At 34.9% G+C, this 20,540-nt stretch overlaps 1 protein-coding gene across 3 annotated transcripts; it reads right to left on the bottom strand.

Moving 5' to 3' along the window:
* Positions 1 to 926: 926 nt before the first annotated feature.
* LOC113736780 (uncharacterized) lies at positions 927 to 18,557 on the bottom strand. Of its 3 annotated transcripts, XM_027263885.2 has the most exons (11): positions 18,278 to 18,557; positions 14,104 to 14,170; positions 11,872 to 11,932; positions 11,601 to 11,705; positions 11,115 to 11,302; positions 8,098 to 8,242; positions 7,941 to 8,012; positions 6,881 to 6,914; positions 3,148 to 4,924; positions 1,403 to 1,617; positions 927 to 1,276 (listed from the first exon to the last, which is right to left on the bottom strand). In XM_027263885.2, exons 6-10 carry the CDS (start codon positions 8,163 to 8,165, stop codon positions 1,583 to 1,585), a joined length of 1,986 nt encoding a protein of 661 aa, XP_027119686.1. In that variant the 5' UTR covers positions 8,166 to 8,242; positions 11,115 to 11,302; positions 11,601 to 11,705; positions 11,872 to 11,932; positions 14,104 to 14,170; positions 18,278 to 18,557; the 3' UTR covers positions 927 to 1,276; positions 1,403 to 1,582. The 3 variants fall into 3 exon arrangements, with proteins under 3 accessions (XP_027119686.1, XP_027119688.1, XP_027119687.1); XM_027263887.2 differs by lacking the exons at positions 11,601 to 11,705; positions 11,872 to 11,932; positions 14,104 to 14,170; positions 18,278 to 18,557 and having other exon boundaries at positions 3,148 to 3,483; positions 3,715 to 4,924; positions 11,115 to 11,273; XM_027263886.2 differs by lacking the exons at positions 11,601 to 11,705; positions 11,872 to 11,932; positions 14,104 to 14,170; positions 18,278 to 18,557 and having other exon boundaries at positions 8,098 to 8,208; positions 11,115 to 11,273.
* Positions 18,558 to 20,540: the final 1,983 nt, after the last annotated feature.

Genomic DNA, 20,540 nt, shown 5'->3' on the forward strand with positions numbered 1-20,540 from the left:
ATCTCCAATGGCCTGGCGAATTTGAACATAACCTTATTTTAATTTTATAACCTTACCCTTTAGTACGTTGTGTATAATTGTCAAGTTTTCTAGTAGCAGTTTTACGAGTAAAACAATGATGCTATTAGCCAAAAGGGTGTGTTTTGGAACCTGATTAGTGAAAAGGGTGATAGGCATGAAATCTTCAAGTAATTTAAGGTCGGATAAGAATCAAGTAAGCTATTTGCTTGTTTTTAGGCATGTTAGTTGGATTATGTGAGCTGAATTTTGATACGTACGAACTACATGAAATATCATTGTAAGTTCAAATTCATTACTCTTTTATTTGATTGAATTTAGATAAATAAATCTTCTCAATTCTCACATAAACTTATAAAATGCCAAAATTGAGTAAAGAAATAATGAATAAAAATTTTAGGCAACAAACTATATATGTGTGTGTCTCAACTCAATTCACGTTGCATGAGTTCAAGCCAGTAAATTTAGGGCCAAGCAGAGCAGCCTAGCCCAGCCTATTTGACAGGCCAACTTCTTGCCCATCATAACGCAAACAAAAATTGAGCAAAACGGTCGTTTGCTTTGCATTTCATGGACTAAACCACATGTACATAAAAACATGTTCTTCAACGCTATAAGAATTTGAGTTGATACCCTCTTTATCATTAACTTTTGAAAGATTTGCTTATTAGGCTTGAATGGTTGGCTTCTTCCCAAAATTTCCCTAAATCAATTGCAATAATACATGTTCCCTTTGGTTGTTTATTTTAATTTATCAATTGTTCTCCATTGCCTTCATCCACAAAGGTACTGCTATTGCACATCTTCTCCGACACTGAGCTGCTTAATTACCAGTCATTACAATTATTTGTCTACCGAAGCTATGCTTTAAATTAGAAATTTTAAAGAGCATTTTTAAGCAAAATGTATTGCTACGAACTGGCTGGTGTAGGATTGAATCAGAATAGGTTAGTAATTGTATGGTGATTTCTTCCCCAAGAAAGACTCACTAATGACAACTAAGCTTTATTGAATTCAGAACTCTCTAAGCACAAACACCAGGATGGCAAGTGTAAACCGTCTTTGACATTTACCATGAATTGGATCTCCAATCCCGATGAAATATGCTCTAGAAAACACCATAAAGCACAAACACCAAAAGCTAAATACTGCCTCCATCCAGGAAAATTTGGACAGCGCAAGATATGCAATGGTTGCAATGGTTAATGATGTATCTCTGTCTCTGTTGTCCCAGATTCGAGTATCCTCAATTGCAAACCTGCAGCAATTTATTGTAGTTTATTGCTCCTGACTAAATGAAAGGTTCACCAAAAGTGAACCATATACCAACTCAAATAGATAGATGGCAAGTTTCCCCCCAAAAAAAAAAGAAAAAGGAACTTACTCATCTACGGTGGATGACAACACGAGGTTTGCAGTGTCTAAGGATGTGCTCATTCCTTTCTTTTGCTCTCCATTTTTTGCTTTTCTCACAAATTGACCTGCATATGAAGTTTGCGAAAGTCCAACCTTCTCATGAACCTGAATAAATTGCTGTGGCGGCCTACTATTTTACATCCATTACTCAACGCAAGCATGCAGGCCTAGCACGCTTCATACCTGCGGCATGATGTATCATAATTGTCAAAGGAAATAATGAAATTTAGTAGATAAAAGAAACTTCAAAGGGAGAAATATATATAAAGAAATAAAATAGCACCAAGATTTGAGAATAAATGGTTCAAATCTGGTCTGCCGCCATAAAGATGATGCTCATAGAAATAACTTCAGTGCATAATCAAGAATGGGGATGTTTAGGGAACCCACATAATGCCCGATTATTGGAGTTTGTTGCTGCTATAATCCAGTGAATGCTAGATACATCAGCTCTCGAGGCATGGAGTCATCTTAGGCCATCATCTTAGGCCATAAAGGACAATATCTACAATTAGGACTTTCCTTTTGGAGTCAAATTTATGTTGTCAGGTCAAACTTATACTCTCAATTTTCTTGGCCTTTAGCATCCAAAATGTTAAGCATCCTCAGGTTTAGTGTTTGCTCAGTGCCTGGGAAGCTTTCGGCCTTCAAGTCTCGTTTCTTTACGTACACAATTACTTTCATGAAGGTCTAATGGAACAGACAAGGTTAGTTGGACTAGAATCTCTCCACTGAATTGATGGACCCTGTCTTTTGCTTATTTTTCTAGGTCTCCTCTTCTAAGATTTTGCTGGTGCCCTTTCAAATCCTCTAATGTTTACCAGTTTCTGAAATGGAAGGATGCACATCCATCTTTAGCCACTAACTCTAATTGGTGCTGGAGTGCTTGCTATCCTGCTTTCTACTAGAAAAGTAAGCAGACAATGAGTGAATTGGCACCGATAAGTGATAGCCAGTTACTATTGCATAATCTCTCCCAAAAACTCCCTTGAAATTAGAACTTCATAGATTTCATGACTAGCTATCCAACTTTCCAGTAAATACATTAAACTGACATCGAGAAAATAAGAATAAAGGTAAGTTTTGGTCTTAAGGATCTGTTACAGTTAGTGAATGACAATCTAAATACTTTAATCACCCTAGCCTCTCTTCAAAAGGCAACTCCATAAATTCTCTCAAGGTTTTAAAGATCAATTCTAAGCGCAAATGGTGTCAATTTATAAACATAAGTAATGACACAAATCTGGGATCTCTGACAAAACTCATTATTCATCAATTGACACAATCTTTATGCACAAAGAAACAAAGTTGACTCACAGATTGACCTGTCTGACACCATTAGATAAACATACACTCCATACATCATTTTCATCAACATAAAGATCTAAGAGAACCACACTTGAGAACATTAATCATAAGGGCAATCGTTAAACAACCAAACACAGTTGGAACTCACAAAACTCAAATAACAACTTTTCATTCCTAAAGTAAATAACAGTTAAGTTCTGATTCTTCCAGTACACAACATGATGATTTTAACATAGTATTTGTTGCCAATACGTTGTAGGCATTGCTTTTTTAGGCAGGAACCTGAACATTAACCGCAGCATTCTCCTATTTATTTGAAGTTGTCTTGTCACACTAAAGCTCACCAAAAAAATCTACTGTGTTCAGAAGGTGAAAAGAACAAAAGAACATGTTAGTAATAAGTACCTTTGGAGTCATTAGGTACTGATTCACGGTTTTGAAGATATGTCAAGTGATGCTTGCCTAGGTTCAGGTGTTGTGCTTGTGCAAACTCATCTAACATGCCACCAATAATACTGTAGATGGCCATACTTGTCTCATCACAAGCTGTCTGTATAGAAAGGTACTTATTTACACCTTTACATTGCTTGTGGTGCAATATACCTCTCTCTCCCAGTGGAGAGCTATAATGCAGGGAATCTCCATTTCTTGCATTGTTATTCACAATTTTGTCTGTCTTTAGATCATGGCCACTTTCTCTTCTGCCAGCAGAGAGAGGTGAAGAAGATCCACATTGATTGACTGTAGAGCAAAAAGGATGCAAATCAGTTGGTTCAAGCTTTAACAAACTTGCCGACTGGCGCTCATTTCCATTAGAGCTTTCTATGTTGTCTAACATTTTTGATTGTGAAACAGAAGAGCAATAGACAGAATCATTGGGCTCAAACATATCCCTCGCAAAATGCACGGATTCCATTCTACTATTTAACTTACTCGTGGGTGAAATAAGTGAAGCCCTGCCATCTCCATTACCTGAAGAGATGGGCGAATCAATATCACGGGGGTTGGTTTCACCAAAACACTCTGTTAAGTCCTTAAAATCATCAAAACTTGATTTAGAACTTTGAGGAAGATCAATCCCTTTCTCATCCTCGTCATCATCACTTTCCTCTAATACCTCCATGTAGGCGTTAGCAAAATCTTGATCAACTTCTTGTCCAGGTAGAAGGTTCCAGACAACCTGCTTTGTCTCAGCACTCAAGCATAATAAAAATTCCACCTCCTGTTCCACTTCATCCTTTGAGGTGCTCCTACAAGCTGGATTACAGAATCTTTTGTTAATGTAGTAAACTGCCTGCACTAAACATTCTGGAATAATTTCCATATCATCACACTCAAAAAGAAAATCCATGAAAAGATTCCTTATAGTCAAGCACGACCATTGCTTTGAATTCTCAACTTTAGAGTCTGCCCACTGATGCAAGATTTCATGCAATGCTTCAATTTCAGCAACGACCACACTGTTTCCAGAATTAAGAAGACAAATAGCCCTTGCAATATCATTCTGTAGGGATTCTATATGAGGTGCAAATGTTCGAAATTCAACTACAGAGGGGCGGCCAAGTATCAATTTTAGCGTTAAGCCTGCAACTGCCAGAGCTTTGACCAGAGGTTCCTGTAACTCTTCCCCTTCACGCAGTTCTGATAGCATCTTCATACAACGTTTCCTAACAGTATCTATCAAGACATGTTTCACCTGATGTTTACAGGGACCTAACTCAGGAATGTACCCACTTTGACCTCTAAGCTTCCTGTGCATTGCATTTAGCGTCTTAAGAGGCAACTCCTCAAGTCCATCTAACACACTAGCAGCAGCAGTTTGATAATCAGTTGGTACCCTATCCAACCCCAGGATATACTGAGGATTATTGAGAAGAATGAAAATCTGATTCATTCTCATTTCAACATTATGGTTTTCCTTGTTAAGAAATGTGGGAAGGTATTCTTTGATTAACTTTCTCATTTTCCACCTAGTTTTTTCAAACTCAATCGAGCCCTCTGTCAGCAAGCCAGCAAGACAACACAATCCGTTGTTTGTCATTTTATCAAGCAGGGATGACAGATTGTTCAATAGATACTGTGAATCAAAGGATGGCCCATCCTTTTTAACTTCCTGATTTTTTACCAAGCTTTGAACTCCAAAACCCCTTTCGACGAAGGACCTGACATTGTCATAGTATACCTGTAAACCAATTATTCACATAAATATCAACTAATGATGAACAAAGAATACTTGTCAAAGCATTCAGTAAATCAGGACAACTGAAGCACCAACTTCACGTGAACTAGGAGGTTTTACATCGTAATAAAAATGGTAAAACATATATTTATCTTCCTTCTAACAATTAACATGTTCTTTAAGCGTAATTACATTAAACACCCCCCCTCCCCTGATAAAGCAGACTTAAAATTTACCTCCCTATCCTTTTGATACCTACAAATGACCCCCTTGTGTTTTTGGTAAAACTGAAAATTTTTACTTTTCTTGTAAAGTTAATCACGCAAAAGACAAACTCAGTAACACATTAATTTAGAATTACAATACACCCTTCAAATAATTTCCACAAGAGTTCAAGGTAAGCATATTTTTTTAGGGGTTTAAATAAAATAATACAACAAAAAAATCTGGGCAAACTTAAAAGGTCATTTTTTTTCTTCTTTGACAATCATCAGTGACACAATATTTCCCGCATAATTCTACCACCATGTTCAACCATTTCCTGGTGACTTTAAAAGAACACATAATCCACTCTGATTTTAGCGAAGAGAACATTATTTGCCATCTAAACAATGAGTCTGAACCAACAACCACAAACAAAATACCAAAAATCCCATCGACCCCATTATGAGAAAAAGGATTTTATATCAATTAATTCTTCAAATTTGAATATCAATCCCTAAATGTAATTTGATACAGGAAACACTACAAAATTTTTCATTTCGCCCAATTTTCAGCAAATTTTGTTTACATTGTTCTGAGAGTCTAAGAGAAGTGATTGGTGGTAATTAGAGGCAGAAATTTGAATCTATATCCACTTCTGAATCAAATAAACCAAGCTTAATGAACTTGTGATTTAAGAAAGTGACTTTAAATGGATGACCATTTATACCCAGTCAAGTTGGTGGATATAAATAGCTTATCCATGCCATCTATATGCCCAATTATCAAAAGAAGAATGAGAACCGAAGAAAGTTACAGGATAATGAGTGTCACTAAGACTAGTCTGAAGATGACTAATTCAAAAAGTCAGGAATAACACCAGTGAAATCAGTTGCTCTTGAGACATGAAGCTGGTGCACACGAGTTATATGTTTCAGGCACAAACTCACCATGTAAAACCTTATAGGAAGGACAACCCTAACAACCTGACCTGGCTGGATTCAACTCCTCTTGAGGAAGAGCAGTGAACTGTTTGTGAGTAGTGGATAATAGGTTCTAGTCAACGTTAGCTACGCAATAAATACGATCAACAATATTCCTCCATTTAGACTCATTTATCAAATAGTTGTATATAAATCATATTAATTTTATCCACTACCCATTAAGTAATACCATTCATCCATTTTGACAGTTCTAGTGATTGATGGAGAGTACTTGTGAAACTGACTAGCATAAAAATGAAGAGAGACAAAAGCCAGGAAACCAAACTACAGCAACAGGAAACGAAAACAGAAGAAAGATAATCTGCAAATAGATATCAAAAAAGGCAAAGCAAGGAAAATTAGGATGACAATGCAGAGATAAAACAAGATAAACTCTCAATCAAAAGAAGAGGCATCTGTGGTCCATTGTGCTGTGTAAAGGGAAAAATATAAAAAAAAGGGGGCCAAAAAAATGAAAATTATGTTCAAGTATAGAGGTTCATCAATCAAATGCATGCTATCCATGCATTCTGAAATGTAACTTACCTTCAGTTTAGGATGAGCTACATACAAGGACCTGACATTTTAAAACTGCAGAAGATAGGTAAAGCCATGTCCCGTGATTTAAATAGACAAACAAGAATAAACTGATACTATTGGAAACAATATCCCTAGGAAGTTACCCAATGAAATATTGTATTACCATAAGATTTATCAAAAAGCAAATCATCACAATAAGAGAAAGAACAAAAGGGGAAAAAAAAAAGAAACTTACATCATCTTCTCTAATCAATGTTTCAGGTGTAAACCTGCAGCATAGGAAGGAAAAGCAAAATGAAAAATGGCAATCAATCCTAATCTGACATACATTATCATAAGAAGAACACAAAAACTTGCATACCACTATTCTCTTATAGTTCAATAACTTTGTGCTCAAAGTTACTAGAATAGCAACATTAAAAACATATCAAATCAAATAGGGGCATTTTAAGGCAGACAAACAACATGAAGAGGTATGATAAAGCACCAACGGTGAACTGATCAAGGGTAGAAACAAGAAGATGAACGAACTCTTAATAAAAGTGACGAATGATCACAAGACTGATTAGCATTCTTTCTATCTCACAAATTTATCGTGCGAATTTGTTAGCACATCATCTTTGAGGATCTAGGTACCAAAGCACAAGTACAGCCAACAGAACTGCAAGTGATTCATTATCTTTTCCTATAGTTTCCTCCATTCAGATAGGTGCTAATATCATGAGACTTTGATTCTCATACTTAAGTTTGGTACTTTGCAGCTACAAGTTTTTATCAAGAACCAATAAACCCAAGAACTCTCTTACTGAATTACTACCTAAATTGCAAATCGGTTGAAAAAATTGAAAGTATTTCAAGTAGTACTGCCCAATAACATTTTATTTTTATTTCTTTATTGTACTTACCAACTAAAAATGGATTACTGATAATGGGACTCCCAAATTTCTTAATGGCACTCTGTTTGATAAACATACCCCAAAATTCCATTTCAATTAGAATATAGGAGGAAATGGTGTAATCCTAGTTGTAAAGCTATTTGTGAATTATCACGTGATTAAAAGATAAAGAGCGAGTTTCATTAACAAATATGGGAGCATCAATCCCTGTATATACCTTTTGTGATACTACTAATATTTACAGCTACTAAAGCAAACCAATTAATATGATTCATGAGTTTACACTAGAACAGAGTTTAGATAATTATTAACATTTTTTCAAAAATGCTACCAACGAAAGGAAAAAAGGGAAAAAAAAGGTTTTAAGCAGAAGAAAATGAAAGATAACAATTAACATACATGTCTTCCAGATGATTCAATTCCTTGTGTAGCTTTTTCTCCAACCCAGACAGAGGCAAATCCATCAACAACCTGTGCCAAACAGTTCTCTTTTTTTGGGCCATATAGTGACAATAATAAAATCATATTATCCATTGGAAAAAAGACAAAGAGAAACCTTCTTTTGAGCTTGAGAAGATTATCTTGTTTTGTAGTTTGTAATAGTAGATTCATAGAATTCTCCATCGTAACCTAACCAGCTGCGCCTTAGCTTTCTCGTTTGTGAGTTCTGTAGGTGGGCATGCGACCGCACAGGTCAAAGACTGAAAATATAGATAATAGTTACCAATATGTAGAAGTGAACAAAAGAAGAGGAGCCAGCTATTAATAAGAGACCTAAATTGTCAATATTCTAGTTTTAAGGCAAAAATGATTTAATTAATGCTGAACAAATAATATGTACTTAATTAGCATTAAAAAATGCAAAAAAAAAGGATGATCAAAAGTAACAAAACGTCTAATTTCATGTTTATGTTGGACCACCCCTAGCACACAAGATCATTCCACAATAATGAAAGTAAGAAATAAGTTTAGAGAAGCAAAGAATAACACGATAATAGAATCATATTAGCCTCTAGCAACGACTTACATGACAATAAGTATTAAAAGGAACAACTAATTAAAGCTTAACTAAAGGTGAATTATACTTAATTTGACAAATTGAAACTGATAATTGACTTGTCTAGTAGTACGGATCTAAAACAAAGCTAAGGAGTCAATCGAAAAGAAACCAAGGAGCGTCAAAACAGAAAACTAGGAAAGTCAATGGACTAAAGTTGCATTTTTATTTTAAAAAAATCGTTTTTCTTCGCTGAACCAAAATGCCACCGCTGCTATTTGTCATTCTCCTTTTTCTCGGATTGGTTCTCAACTCTGGCCACGTATCATCCATCTGAAGAATGGACGGTTGAGTATGTGGCCCCATGTAACTTTAGTGGCGTGGGCCGAAAAAGACGCTAGAGGCGGACATGTGAATGATGGATAGGGGGTCATGTGTCATCCATCCAAAGGATAAACCAATGTTTTAAAACCCGGACCGTCAAGCGAACCGGTGAAGTGAAAGGGTCGAGGTTCAACCGGTCGAACCGGTTCAACCCCGGTTCAATAAATTAATAATATATATATATCCTAATTTGCATCTCCTGTTAGTGTACTATCTACATGCCTTTCCATGAACAGCAGAATTAGATTAAATCTAAATGCAAGTTTCCTAGCTCAGGAAACACACACACACATCTATGCACAGAATAAGATATAAATGTTAAACTACAATTAACATAAGAGCAATATCCAACAATTAACACACACAATTAACATAGTTTTCCAACTTACATGTCCAATTGTCTAAATATTAGAATTAACAAAAAACACTACAAGTCTAGAAAACAACCAAAAGGTCCAAACAAGTCCAATTTATTAGTCATCATCATGATAAGTCATCTTGACAACAAAGCTTCATCATTCATTCTGGGACAACAAAGCTTCAAAAGGTCCTTTATTAAGCTTTGGTTTTTCTTCCATTGTCTGGGATAGTCTTTAATTCTATGTTTGGAATCTGTTTACAAGTACTTAAGTAGGTTTGACCAGGACAGTTTCTTTAGGGTTGTCAGACTAAGGCCAATTGCAGAATCATTAGCCTCAAGAACATAGCAAGAATCATCCACGGTTAGAATTGTTCTTAGTGATGTCAAAAATATATTCATGTAACTCAGAATTTTTATACCTAGGATAGAATTTATATTCTAACATTCTTGGTTACACGTGGCAGCTTTTGGTTGCTTCTCTAGTATTCAGACTCCTTGTACATGTTTGGTAGTAGACAGCAGTCCTAATATGTAGACATAATAGTTTTCCAACTGTAGGTTGTGCATAATTTAATGAGCTCTAATTAGTCAACAATAGATTTGGTTGTTTACCTTTCAGAAACAGGAGGTCACGGAATGATTTAGTTGCATGTAAACCTAGCAAGGGACTTATATTATTTAATAAGTGGAGTAGCATTTGAGCTTCTGTGAAATACACTAATGGTGGGTTGTAGAAAAGATGATTTGAAGAATATACACCAAAAGGACAGAAACCAGATATGTATAAACATTTTGTCTTATAGACAGAAGCAGAAAAAGCTTTGGCTAAAGTAAGAAAAGAACCTTGCTGTACAGAAAATCAAATTCTGTTTCATCATAGAATCTTTGTGTCACTGCACTTTGGTTAATAAAGTTTCCTAATTATAGGATTAAGTGTTTACCTATAACAGCTAAAGATTGAAAGACTGGCAACTATGATAAATGGTAGTATGAGATTATTATTGAAAGAGTCATGGTTATTATATCTATGTTAACCTGTTATATTAACCTGACAAGACAAACAAGAAGATTTGTTCAACAACTGAAAAACATGTTTTGGAAGATTGTGTCAAATTCTCACTTCACTTCACCAAGTAACCAAACGTGTCAAAAATTCATCCCAATTCGCCAAATGGAAGTACTTGAAGCAAGGGAAACTTTCTACATGCTTCAATATCAAATTATAATACAACTCCACAGTGACATGGTTATCAATTACTGAATTAAGTGACAGAAGGGACCATATGATAGGCTGTCCAACTGAAAGACCGAGGACTTTTTTTTTCTTTTTTTTTATCCAGTTTTCAGATAATACCAAAAGAAAAAGACTTTTACTGAGGCCGTTGGTGGAATTTAGCAGTGAAATACTGGGAATTTAGCAGTTTAGTACCAACATCTGGTACCTGACCACCAATTAATTGACATTTTTTATTGTCGGCCAAAAACATTAATAGGGAGTCTACCTCCCAATTAAGTTCCGGTTTCACCAGCGGCGCAACTCAACAACAGGGCAACCAAATTATCTAACGAGTCAAAAAAAAGAAAATTGCAGGACAAACAGACTGACAGCTTATCTAATTTGAGGACAAACCAAAAAAAAATTGATTTAGGCTGATCAGCTTATAATATAATCATTTAGCTGCTGCTGCAATGACAAGTTAATAAGGATCATATGCCCAAAAATTACGGCAGTATATATACATTATACAGAGGGCCGAGGGGACGGAAGGGCAACCAAAACCCAATAATCAACAACGAAAGGAAAAAAAAAAGGGAAAAAGGATAAACAAACCTGGTATAAGCTTGAGGCCTTTCAGGAGTGCAATAGTAAATCTTAAATGAGAATCGTGAAGGTAGCAGCTGAGATGAATTGAGAATCGTGAAGGTAGCAGCTGAGATGAATTGGTGAATTGATGTCCCTAAACCTAAAGCTGAGAATCGTGATGTCCCTAAAGCTGTTGATGAATTGATGGGTAGCAGCTGAGAAATGAGAATCGAAACAAATGAATTGAGTTGAAGCGGCGAAGCGAAGAGTGTCGTGAAGGCTGACGACTGAAGAGTGAACTGAAGAAGTGAAGATTAGGTTTAGACTTTAGATAATTGCGGTCAAAATTGAAAATTCGGTCAAAAGTTGGAGAACCGCGGTTCACAGGTTGAACCGGTTTTAACGGGTTTTACGATTTTTACAATTTTGACCGATTCTTGGCCCAGGTCAACAAAGACTATGAACTGGACCAAACACATGACCGGTTTGCGTTGGAAATGAGAGGAGATGGACCTGGCTTGTTGAGATGGTTGACAGTGGCAGTTGATCTTATAATCATGGTGCTAAAGGATCGGACAGCGCAAGTGAGAGAGTTCTTCCAGACCATGGAATTGGCATCTGGGAAAAACAAATACATAAAGTAAGTTGAGAGCAACGCAAAATCCATAAAGGAACATTTCAAACTCAACATCATACTCTACTTATATAGCACACAAATAAAACTGAGAATTAGTCGTGTTAAAAGAATAAAAAAGAGACAGCTAACCAAATGAGACAAACATACCAATTTAAAAGCAATTCCACACCAGAAAAGACTGTCTTGAGCAAGCAAAGAGCCAGTACCCCTAAATAAGAAGTCAGAATACTAGTAAAGTCAGAGAAGAACTGTACCATAAGCAATTCAAAAAATGTGAAATTCATCACACACTCTAAATTGTGACAAACAAAATATCTGATTCATGAATTTTACATACATGCAAAACATCCTAAATGCCAAACATCCAATCTCAGAATTACTTCTAATAAGAAAAAAGGTGTACAAGTTCTACATGTTTTAGGAATGCAGGTTTTTGAGACTGTAAGAAAGAGCTGAACATTGGTACAAGGTCCAATCTTGCTCTATAACAGTACCACTAGCTGAAAGCCAAAATCAATTACCACAAAATAATCATAGACAAAAAGCCTAAACCTTGCCTTGAACATGCTGTGCTAATAAAATCTAAGAGCAGAAGCAAAAACAAATATTCAAGCTCGAACAACTTAATTGAACAGTGGCATCCAGAGCTTTTCTTGTAAGTGCTAAAGCAGCTGGTGTTCATAACAGCATATACATTCAAAGCTCTGATACAGTTCAAAGGGAGGTAAAATCACAGGATAGAGAGGGTTTGGCGAAAAACTAATAGCAATTAATTTGCCAATTACCACAAACTCAACACCAAAAAGCATAGACCTTGTCTTGAACTTGCTGTCACAATTTAAGAGAAGATGCAAAAACGGATTTGTGAGCAATTTATTGAACTGTGACAACCAGAGATTTGCTTAAAATGTTAAAACACAATAGCATCTACATTCTCCTTACAGAATCAAAGATAGTTTAAAAGGGGGGAAAACAGAGGATAGAATGTTAGTTGAAAAATAAGAACTATTAAATTGCAAATAAGCACATGGGAGATATAAAACTATGATAGTTGAGTACATCGGAGATATAAAATCTAGTGAATTCAATTAACTCAATATTACCTCTTCTACTATAATTTTTTTTTTCTTTTTTCAAATTATTGTTCTGCCTCCTAACTATTGTAGCTTGTCCCTTTAGCTCTTGAAATTGACACTCCAATGTCTCTAGCAATCCATGATGTATTCCTACTAATTTTTTTCAAGTTGCTAAAGTTTACATTTCAATTTAATTGAGATACTATGATCCTCAATTGCTTAATTCTTAGCTTATCCTAGAAGCCAGTGTTCTTACTTCCTGAAAGTTCAATATGGATGCATACAATATCTCATTCCCTTTAGGATCACCCAGAATTGTCCCAGCATATAAAATGACGATAGTTGAGTGCATCAGAGATATATAAAATCTAGTGAATTCGAATAGAACTTAATTTTGATACATAATAATATAATGCCTTCAAGGTATAGATTCTGAACTATAAAAATGGCTTTTTAGTAAATGAGAGTTGTTGCTAATTTTTAAATTAATGATTAAGTGTGTCAGTAATTAGGTTATCCACCACTAAAATCTTAGGAGTAGAGTTGGGGTGTAACAATAGGAAAACAATAATGACAACCAAGAAGCGCTTGACAAAATCAAGAATTTTGTCAATGTAGATACGCATCTCCCCCAAATGCTATGGAAAAAAATTATGATTTTGATTGGAATCAAATTCACCGTGCTTTAATAACTCTTCAGATTGATTTATAAAATAAACTACTAGTTGCACTCCCCAATGTTTGATTGCTACATAATATCGTCAGTAATCTAACTTATTCAAAGACAATGTCAACAAAGTTCTTTGCTTTGAAAAGGAGAAAAATAGAAAAATTGCTTATGTAGAAAAAAGGACAAACATCAATAATTGGAAACCAGTCACCTAATGATCCATCTCCACCTTTAAAATAAAAAAATAAATGAATAACACAATTATTACCTGCACACACAAAAATTAAGTAAACTAATAATTAGACCATGGATAAAGAACAAAAAATGGATGTTTTTAACTACCTAAATAAATTTTGAAAAGGGGGAAAATAGAAAAATTACTTATGTACAAAGGAGGACAAACATAAATAATTGGAGACTAATTGCCCAATGATCTATCATTAATTAATATTAAAAAGAATATGCGAGAAGTCCCAGATTCGAGACCTCCAAAATATACAAAAATACTAATAATTAAAAAGGATATAAGCAAGAGGTCCTATATTTGAGAGCTCTAACACATAAAAAAAAAAACACTAATAATCAAACAATGAATAAAGAATACCAATAGAAAAAGAGATGTTTTTAATTAACCTTGAGCTCAATGAATGGAGACCAACATAAATTATCGGAGACCAGTCGCCTAATGATCCATCACCGCCTTTAAAAAAATAAAAAATAAATGAATAACAAAAATTATTACATCCACACATAAAAATTAAGTACTTATGTACAAGTACACAAAGACTTGGGCACAATTTATCATTTCACAGAGGGGAAAAAGGGGAGAAGGAAAAAAATTAAATAAAATTGCTTATTGTGAAAGATTCATAACATAGATGAAAAGTTAATAGGCATTAATAAATTTGTCGTAGAGGGGGGAAAAAGAGAAAACAAAATAATAGTATATATTGTTAAGTTAGGCATTGGTAAATTTGTCATAGAGAGGGAAAAACAAAAGAATAATATATATTGTTAAGTTGGAGGAAAATTTCATAAACAACAAATAAATGAATAAAGCAACCACAAGTAAGAAAAAAAATAAAGAAACAAAAGGGAAAAAGGACAAAAAAAAAGAGAGAAAGGAACAAAGATAGTACATTTGCGATCTGAGGGGAGAAAAAAAAGAGCAAAAAAAAAAGAAGAGAGACAAAAGAACAAAGCAAAGGGGAAAAAACAACAAATCAGGCATACAAAAAAGAAGAAGCAAGAGAGAAATGTGCAATGCACATGAGGTGGACAGCCACCCGTGAATAGTAATCGTTAGATGGTTTACTATCTTATATTAATAATGATAAAAATATCTTATAATAATATCTTATATTAATAATATCTTATAATAATGGTAAAAAAAATAAAATCATCTCTCAAATATGGTGTGCAGCAACCAAGAAGATTCTGTTTTTTTAAGCTACAATGTTGCTGTACAAGCTATGTGCGGCAACCGTTGTAAATTTATTTACAATTCAGTCCTCCAATCGGGGACTAAAATTGCAAAGTCTGAAAAAAAGAGAGTCTATTGCGAACATCAAAGTTGTGCGACATCCAAGGCCGTTTGTCAAGCTAGTTTTTTTTTTGGCTGTTTATCTAAAATTTTACTGTAACTTACTATAAAAGTTGTAGAAAAATTTTTTGAAGTGTATAAATTTTTAGATATTTTGAAGAGTATAGTTTAAAAATTTTGAGAAATTTTTTGAGGTTACCGTAGTTAAAGTTATTAAAAAATTTGTAACAAACAAATTTGGCCAAATAATTGCTTGCCAAACAATACCAAAGTTGTACGGCAATACTCACCAGTATTTTTCTTTTCTTTTTTTTTTTTAAAGTAAGTCTATTGCCGCACCAAAGTGGTGTGGCCACAAACACCTAATTTAAAAAAAATTACCATTTCGGTCCTCGATTGTTGGACTGAAATGCAAATAATTTTGCAAAGATGGCTGCACAAGCTTTGTGCGGCAATAGCATAGCTTTAAAAAAAAAAGAATATATATGGAGAACATAGGGAAAAATCCCTTACTCAAGGGTGATTTTATTTTTTTATCATTATCTAAAGAAATTTGCTGATTTACTTCTATTATCAGGCTTTTTGTTTGGATTACCCTTTCACTAGAATTTTTTTGCCTCGTGTTTTCTTTCGCTATACGGATACAAATGTCATTTTAGTTGCGATGACAGAGTTAAAATTGACCGCTTTGAGAGTGGTAGGGAAACGCTTTGCGTACTTTTCTTTCCAACTTACATGGGGCAGCAGATGCTATAGTTCATCTTGTGAGCAAGGGAATCACTTTGAGAGAGGGAAAAAATTAATGAAATTGAAGGTGGGGTTATTTTGGAAGTTTGGTGAGCCCTTTCTTCGTAGTATACATGACAAAAAGGTTTAATACTTTTTTTTTTTTTGGTAATAAAGGTTTAATACTTAATAATCTATAGAAACGTATGAAGAGGAGCTTTTAAACATATTTTTTATTAATATTTGACTTTAAATTATTGTTTTAAGCTCTTCTTGTAGCTACCAAAAAGTCATTGGTTCAGACAAAAGACGTGCTTGATATAACTCGTTAAATGCTTCAAAGATTGGAGGCAAATTTCGGGGTTCGTAAATTCATGAAACAATAGTTTGTTGTTATTTCTATGTGTGCTTATATGGTTTAATACATAGGAAATTGCTTGTATGATGGGAAGTGGTGCACAGGAAGTTAACCATTATTGTCTGATTTGCAGGTAAAACAAATTGGTTCTGTGTCACTAGACTCAACACAAAGCAAAGACAAAGAACATATTCAAAATTATTTCAAAATTATTTAACATGTTCAGACGCATTTAATGACAAAAAATTGAACATCTGAATTAATTAAGTGGCACTGAATTCCTAAAAAAAATTTGTTCCAAAAAATAAGTGATAAACTATTCACTTATCATTAAATGTGGTATATACTCAAATGTATTAGCATTTAATAATTTAATAACTTAATGGATTCAGACTTCAGATTTCAAATTTCAAATTTTAGTTTTATCAAACGCACTCTAAGTTAGCCATTATTGCCTAATTTGCAAGTGAAACAAATTGGTTCTGTGTCAATAGACTCAACACAAAAGAAAGACAAAGAACATATTCAAATTTATTTAAGAACTATGAAATCTTGTTTATCTTGTTTGCAAGAGTTTTGTCTTAAACTCTTTGTATGTTTATCATGCAAGACCTGCTTTAACCCATTTTTCAGCAATGACACCTGTTAGGGAGAAATGTCGTCTCGAAAGAACCCATTAAAGAGTTCAACATGTAAGTCAGAAATCCAACTCTGACCCAAAAACTTAATTATTAGGTATCGAATCCTTACTTATATATTAATCGCTCCTTTTTATCTTTTGAATGAACATGAGATATGATCATTTACTCATGAATCTAACATCACTAGGGTTTGTTAAAGGGTAGTGATTGATTATTATGCCATGTTAAAACGTATATGTGTTCCAAAGAAACCACTATACAAGTTTTTCAATAGCCGAGGTAAGTGATGCTCAAGGTTTTGAGCTTGTTATGATTAGGGATGGCAACGGGGCGGGGGTGGGGCGGGGGTTCCTTCCCCCGTCCCCCGCCCCGTTGTCAAATAACTCCCCCCGTCCCCCGCCCCTTGCCCTCCATCCCCCGCCCCGCCCCTGCCCCGTTTCCCCCGCGGTCCCCCGCGAAAAAAGTAATTAACTTATCATAAATATTCACTATAATAGCACAATAAGTGGACTGCTCACAAACATGAAATATAACTATAATTTTTCACTTACACTAAAATTACAGGTCCTCTGTTTAGAATCTAAAGGAGGACAAATGGATCATTACTGATCCGAAATATATCATTTGGAGTTATTTCAGCATTATACATATATCCATGGCTATCTTTTTTTTTAATAATACTAAAATCTTAAATCATTTAATTGCCGTAAATCATTAGGCTTTCGTATTTACATTTTCATTAAGACTTTTCACAAACATCTTATATGCACGCAAACAACTATCCTTTGTTTGATTAATTTCGAATTAAAGCAAACCAAAAATTGTAACACAATGCATTTACAATACTAATACAAACTAACAAGATAAAAGGGGGAAAAATTAGCAGTGAAATTTAAATACACAGAAGGTTAAAAAAGTGAAAGCAAAAGGACCTTCACTCTGCGCCTGTTTTCAAATTTAGTACCCAAAGAAATTACCTAAAGTCTCTCTGAGATCTGGTCCTTAATGAAAGTTCGTTTCTCTTGATTTGTTAATTGACAATCCGAGAAGACGACAAATGCTCAGAGTGTTTCTGGAAGCAACGGAAGATTGATCCGAAAAGCATGAATAACACAAGCAATGATGAGCAGATTTGTGTATGCATCAACCATTTGAAATTTATATTCAACCTTAGTTCTATGGCAGCTTAATTGGACTCGACGATTATTACCCAACCCCAAAAAAAAAACAAAAAAGAAAGAAGAAGACTGGACGACCAGTTATTATCCCCTGCCATAATCTGTAATTGCAAGCTTTGGTGCACTAATTTAAGGGCAAATATATCCACAATTTTCCGGATCATCGACCTGGAATTCCCTACTCCATACTTTATTTATTTATTTTTTTTTTGGTTTGGGGAGGTAAGAAGGTTTCCTTCTACACACTTGATACGACGACCGTATTTGACACAATTTGAAAAGTCATGCAAGAAAATATTTGGCCCAATAGTGGAGATTTGGTCGAAGCAAAGAAACAAATCAACAGAAAATTACGTAGAACCTGGAATTCGAAACTTCCAACTTGTCAATCAGTTTCTTCTCACTTGCCGACGAAGATATGAGCTCGATCTGGGATTCTGGGTTGGTTGAGCTCGACGAAGAAGGATTTAGACAGAATGGGTTTAGTTGAGTTGAGTAGTGAGTAGTGACTGATTACTGATTTACTGATTAGAATTGAGGGAAATTGGAGTTGACGGCGGTGGCTGCCATTCTGCGGAGGAGGGAAAAATAGGAAATTAGGAACGGCCGAATGGGGGAAAGGGGATAGATAATTAGGGGTTTTGTTACTTGACTTACGCCACTTACTTCTAGAGATGTAATCGAGCCGAGTCGAGCTCGAGTAGTGCTATACTCGAGCTCGACTCGACTCATATATCCCTAGGCTCGAGCTCGGCTCGAGCTCGATCGAGTCAAAAAAATTGATACTCGAAACTCGACTCGATGTACTCGCTCTAAGCTCGAAACTCGACTCGATAAGGCTCGATAACGAAGGGTATTTTGTAAATTCCATATAACTTATACCCATAATGGTCATTTTATAATTATAATACATATATATTATTTAAATTATAAATATATTATTTAATAACCCCGGCTCGACGAGCCTCGAGCCGGGGATTTTTGACTCGAAACTCGACTCGATTTTCATTCGAGCTACTCGAAACTCGGCTCGAACTCGGTCAACCCGAGTTCGAGCCAAGTCGTTGACCAAGCTCGCGAGTAGCTTGGCTCGCGTACACCCCTACTTACTTCTGTGTATTAATTATATATATATATTTTTTTTTTCTTTTTTTTTTTTCCGGGGGACAGGGCAGGGATGGGGCGGGTGTATGTTGCCCCATCCCCGCCCCATTTTAAGGCGGGGGTAAAAAAATGGCGGGGGTAAATATTTTACCCCCGCCCCATCCCCTGCCCCATTTGTATCCCCGCAGGCACCCGTCCCCATTGTCATCCCTAATTATGATCCTAACTAAATTTCGATGCAGTAATCTTGCCAAGTATGCTTTTCACTAGAGCTAGATTTGTAGTCACAAAATTTTAAAGAAGTTGTTTTTTCATTTCTCCCACTGAATAGTTAGAAATTTAAAAGATTGAAACTATTAATATAACTGTCATAAGATGTAAAATTGGTGGTTCAGACCATTGACGATAAAATCTTTTGCGGGTTTCCCTTTTTTTTTTTTTTGAAAATTTAGATATTGTGGCTACTTGAAAAGCCTCATGGATTACGTAAAAAGTTACAAGTCTTAACTTTTACATTTTTCCAATTAAGAAAATCTAACAAAAATGGAGCCGATTTTATTGGTTGTTGGTTAACACAACTTAGTTGAAGATTATGATTTTGTAATAGTTAGCCTATGCACAACTAAGTCCTAATGGCTTTATGCTTAAACGATCAAATAAATTTTCTTAATGTTTTATGTAAATTGAATAGAGTTAAAGTAGGAGAAGTGCAACAACAATATCACTGCTATGGTACTGGATAGGGAAGGGAAGAGAACCTTAGAATATGCAGATAAATAAAAATATTATTCAGTTCAAGTAATATTTTTATTCTTCAATTTCCATTTTGAGCAATTGAATTTTGACAGATTGTTGTTAATTAAGCATTTCATCCAGATTCTTGATATTTAACTAACAAATTTACCTTAGTTTTTGCCTTTTCATTCTGTGTTTGTATGAGGAGATAATTTAATTTACAGGAGAGTTCATCAACTGCAGTGAACTGGTATGTTGTATGCTTGTTATGATATGATCTAGCCTTTACTGAACCAAAAGTGAAGAAAGTTGACTTGGTCGTTGGATTTGGGTTTCGTATCGGATCCTGGTCAGATAAAAAAGGACAGCTAGAAGAGACAGCAAAAAATGCAAAAGGGATTTTGCTTAGGAGTTTAAAAGAAGGCAATTTCAGGCTTTCTTACCCTGTTTGGATTGTCGTTTTCTATCGGAAAATTTCGTCATTTTCCGTGGTCATATTTTCCTATTACCTTTTCCCCTCACCTACATTAAATCGCTGCAGTAATTTTTTCATGAAAAATGCAATCCAAACGAGGAAAATGTGACCACGGAAAACGACGCAATCTTCCACGTTGGGTTTTAGTATAGGTGTCAAATAAACACATTTAACTAAATTTATCTATACCTGTCCATGAATAGATGGGTATGAGTATCTTAAATTTTTGTATATAGATATAAATGAGTTATCCAATAATACCCATTAAATAAATGGATATTATTTGGTAATCCATCAAATCCAATTAACC

The sequence above is a fragment of the Coffea arabica genome, chromosome 3e (assembly GCF_036785885.1).
Source record: "Coffea arabica cultivar ET-39 chromosome 3e, Coffea Arabica ET-39 HiFi, whole genome shotgun sequence".
Taxonomy (NCBI): Eukaryota; Viridiplantae; Streptophyta; class Magnoliopsida; order Gentianales; family Rubiaceae; genus Coffea; species Coffea arabica.

What these genes read in the sequence shown, in the direction of transcription:
- LOC113736780 (XM_027263885.2), bottom strand. Translation starts at nt 8,165, where the DNA reads ATGGAGAATTCTATGAATCTACTATTACAAACTACAAAACAAGATAAT. An exon ending in CTTCTCAAGCTCAAAAGAAG is followed by an intron (nt 8,013 to 8,097) that starts GTTTCTCTTTGT and finishes TGTTTGGCACAG; the next exon opens with GTTGTTGATGGATTTGCCTC. An exon ending in AGTACCTAATGACTCCAAAG is followed by an intron (nt 1,618 to 3,147) that starts GTACTTATTACT and finishes ATCATGCCGCAG; the next exon opens with GTATGAAGCGTGCTAGGCCT.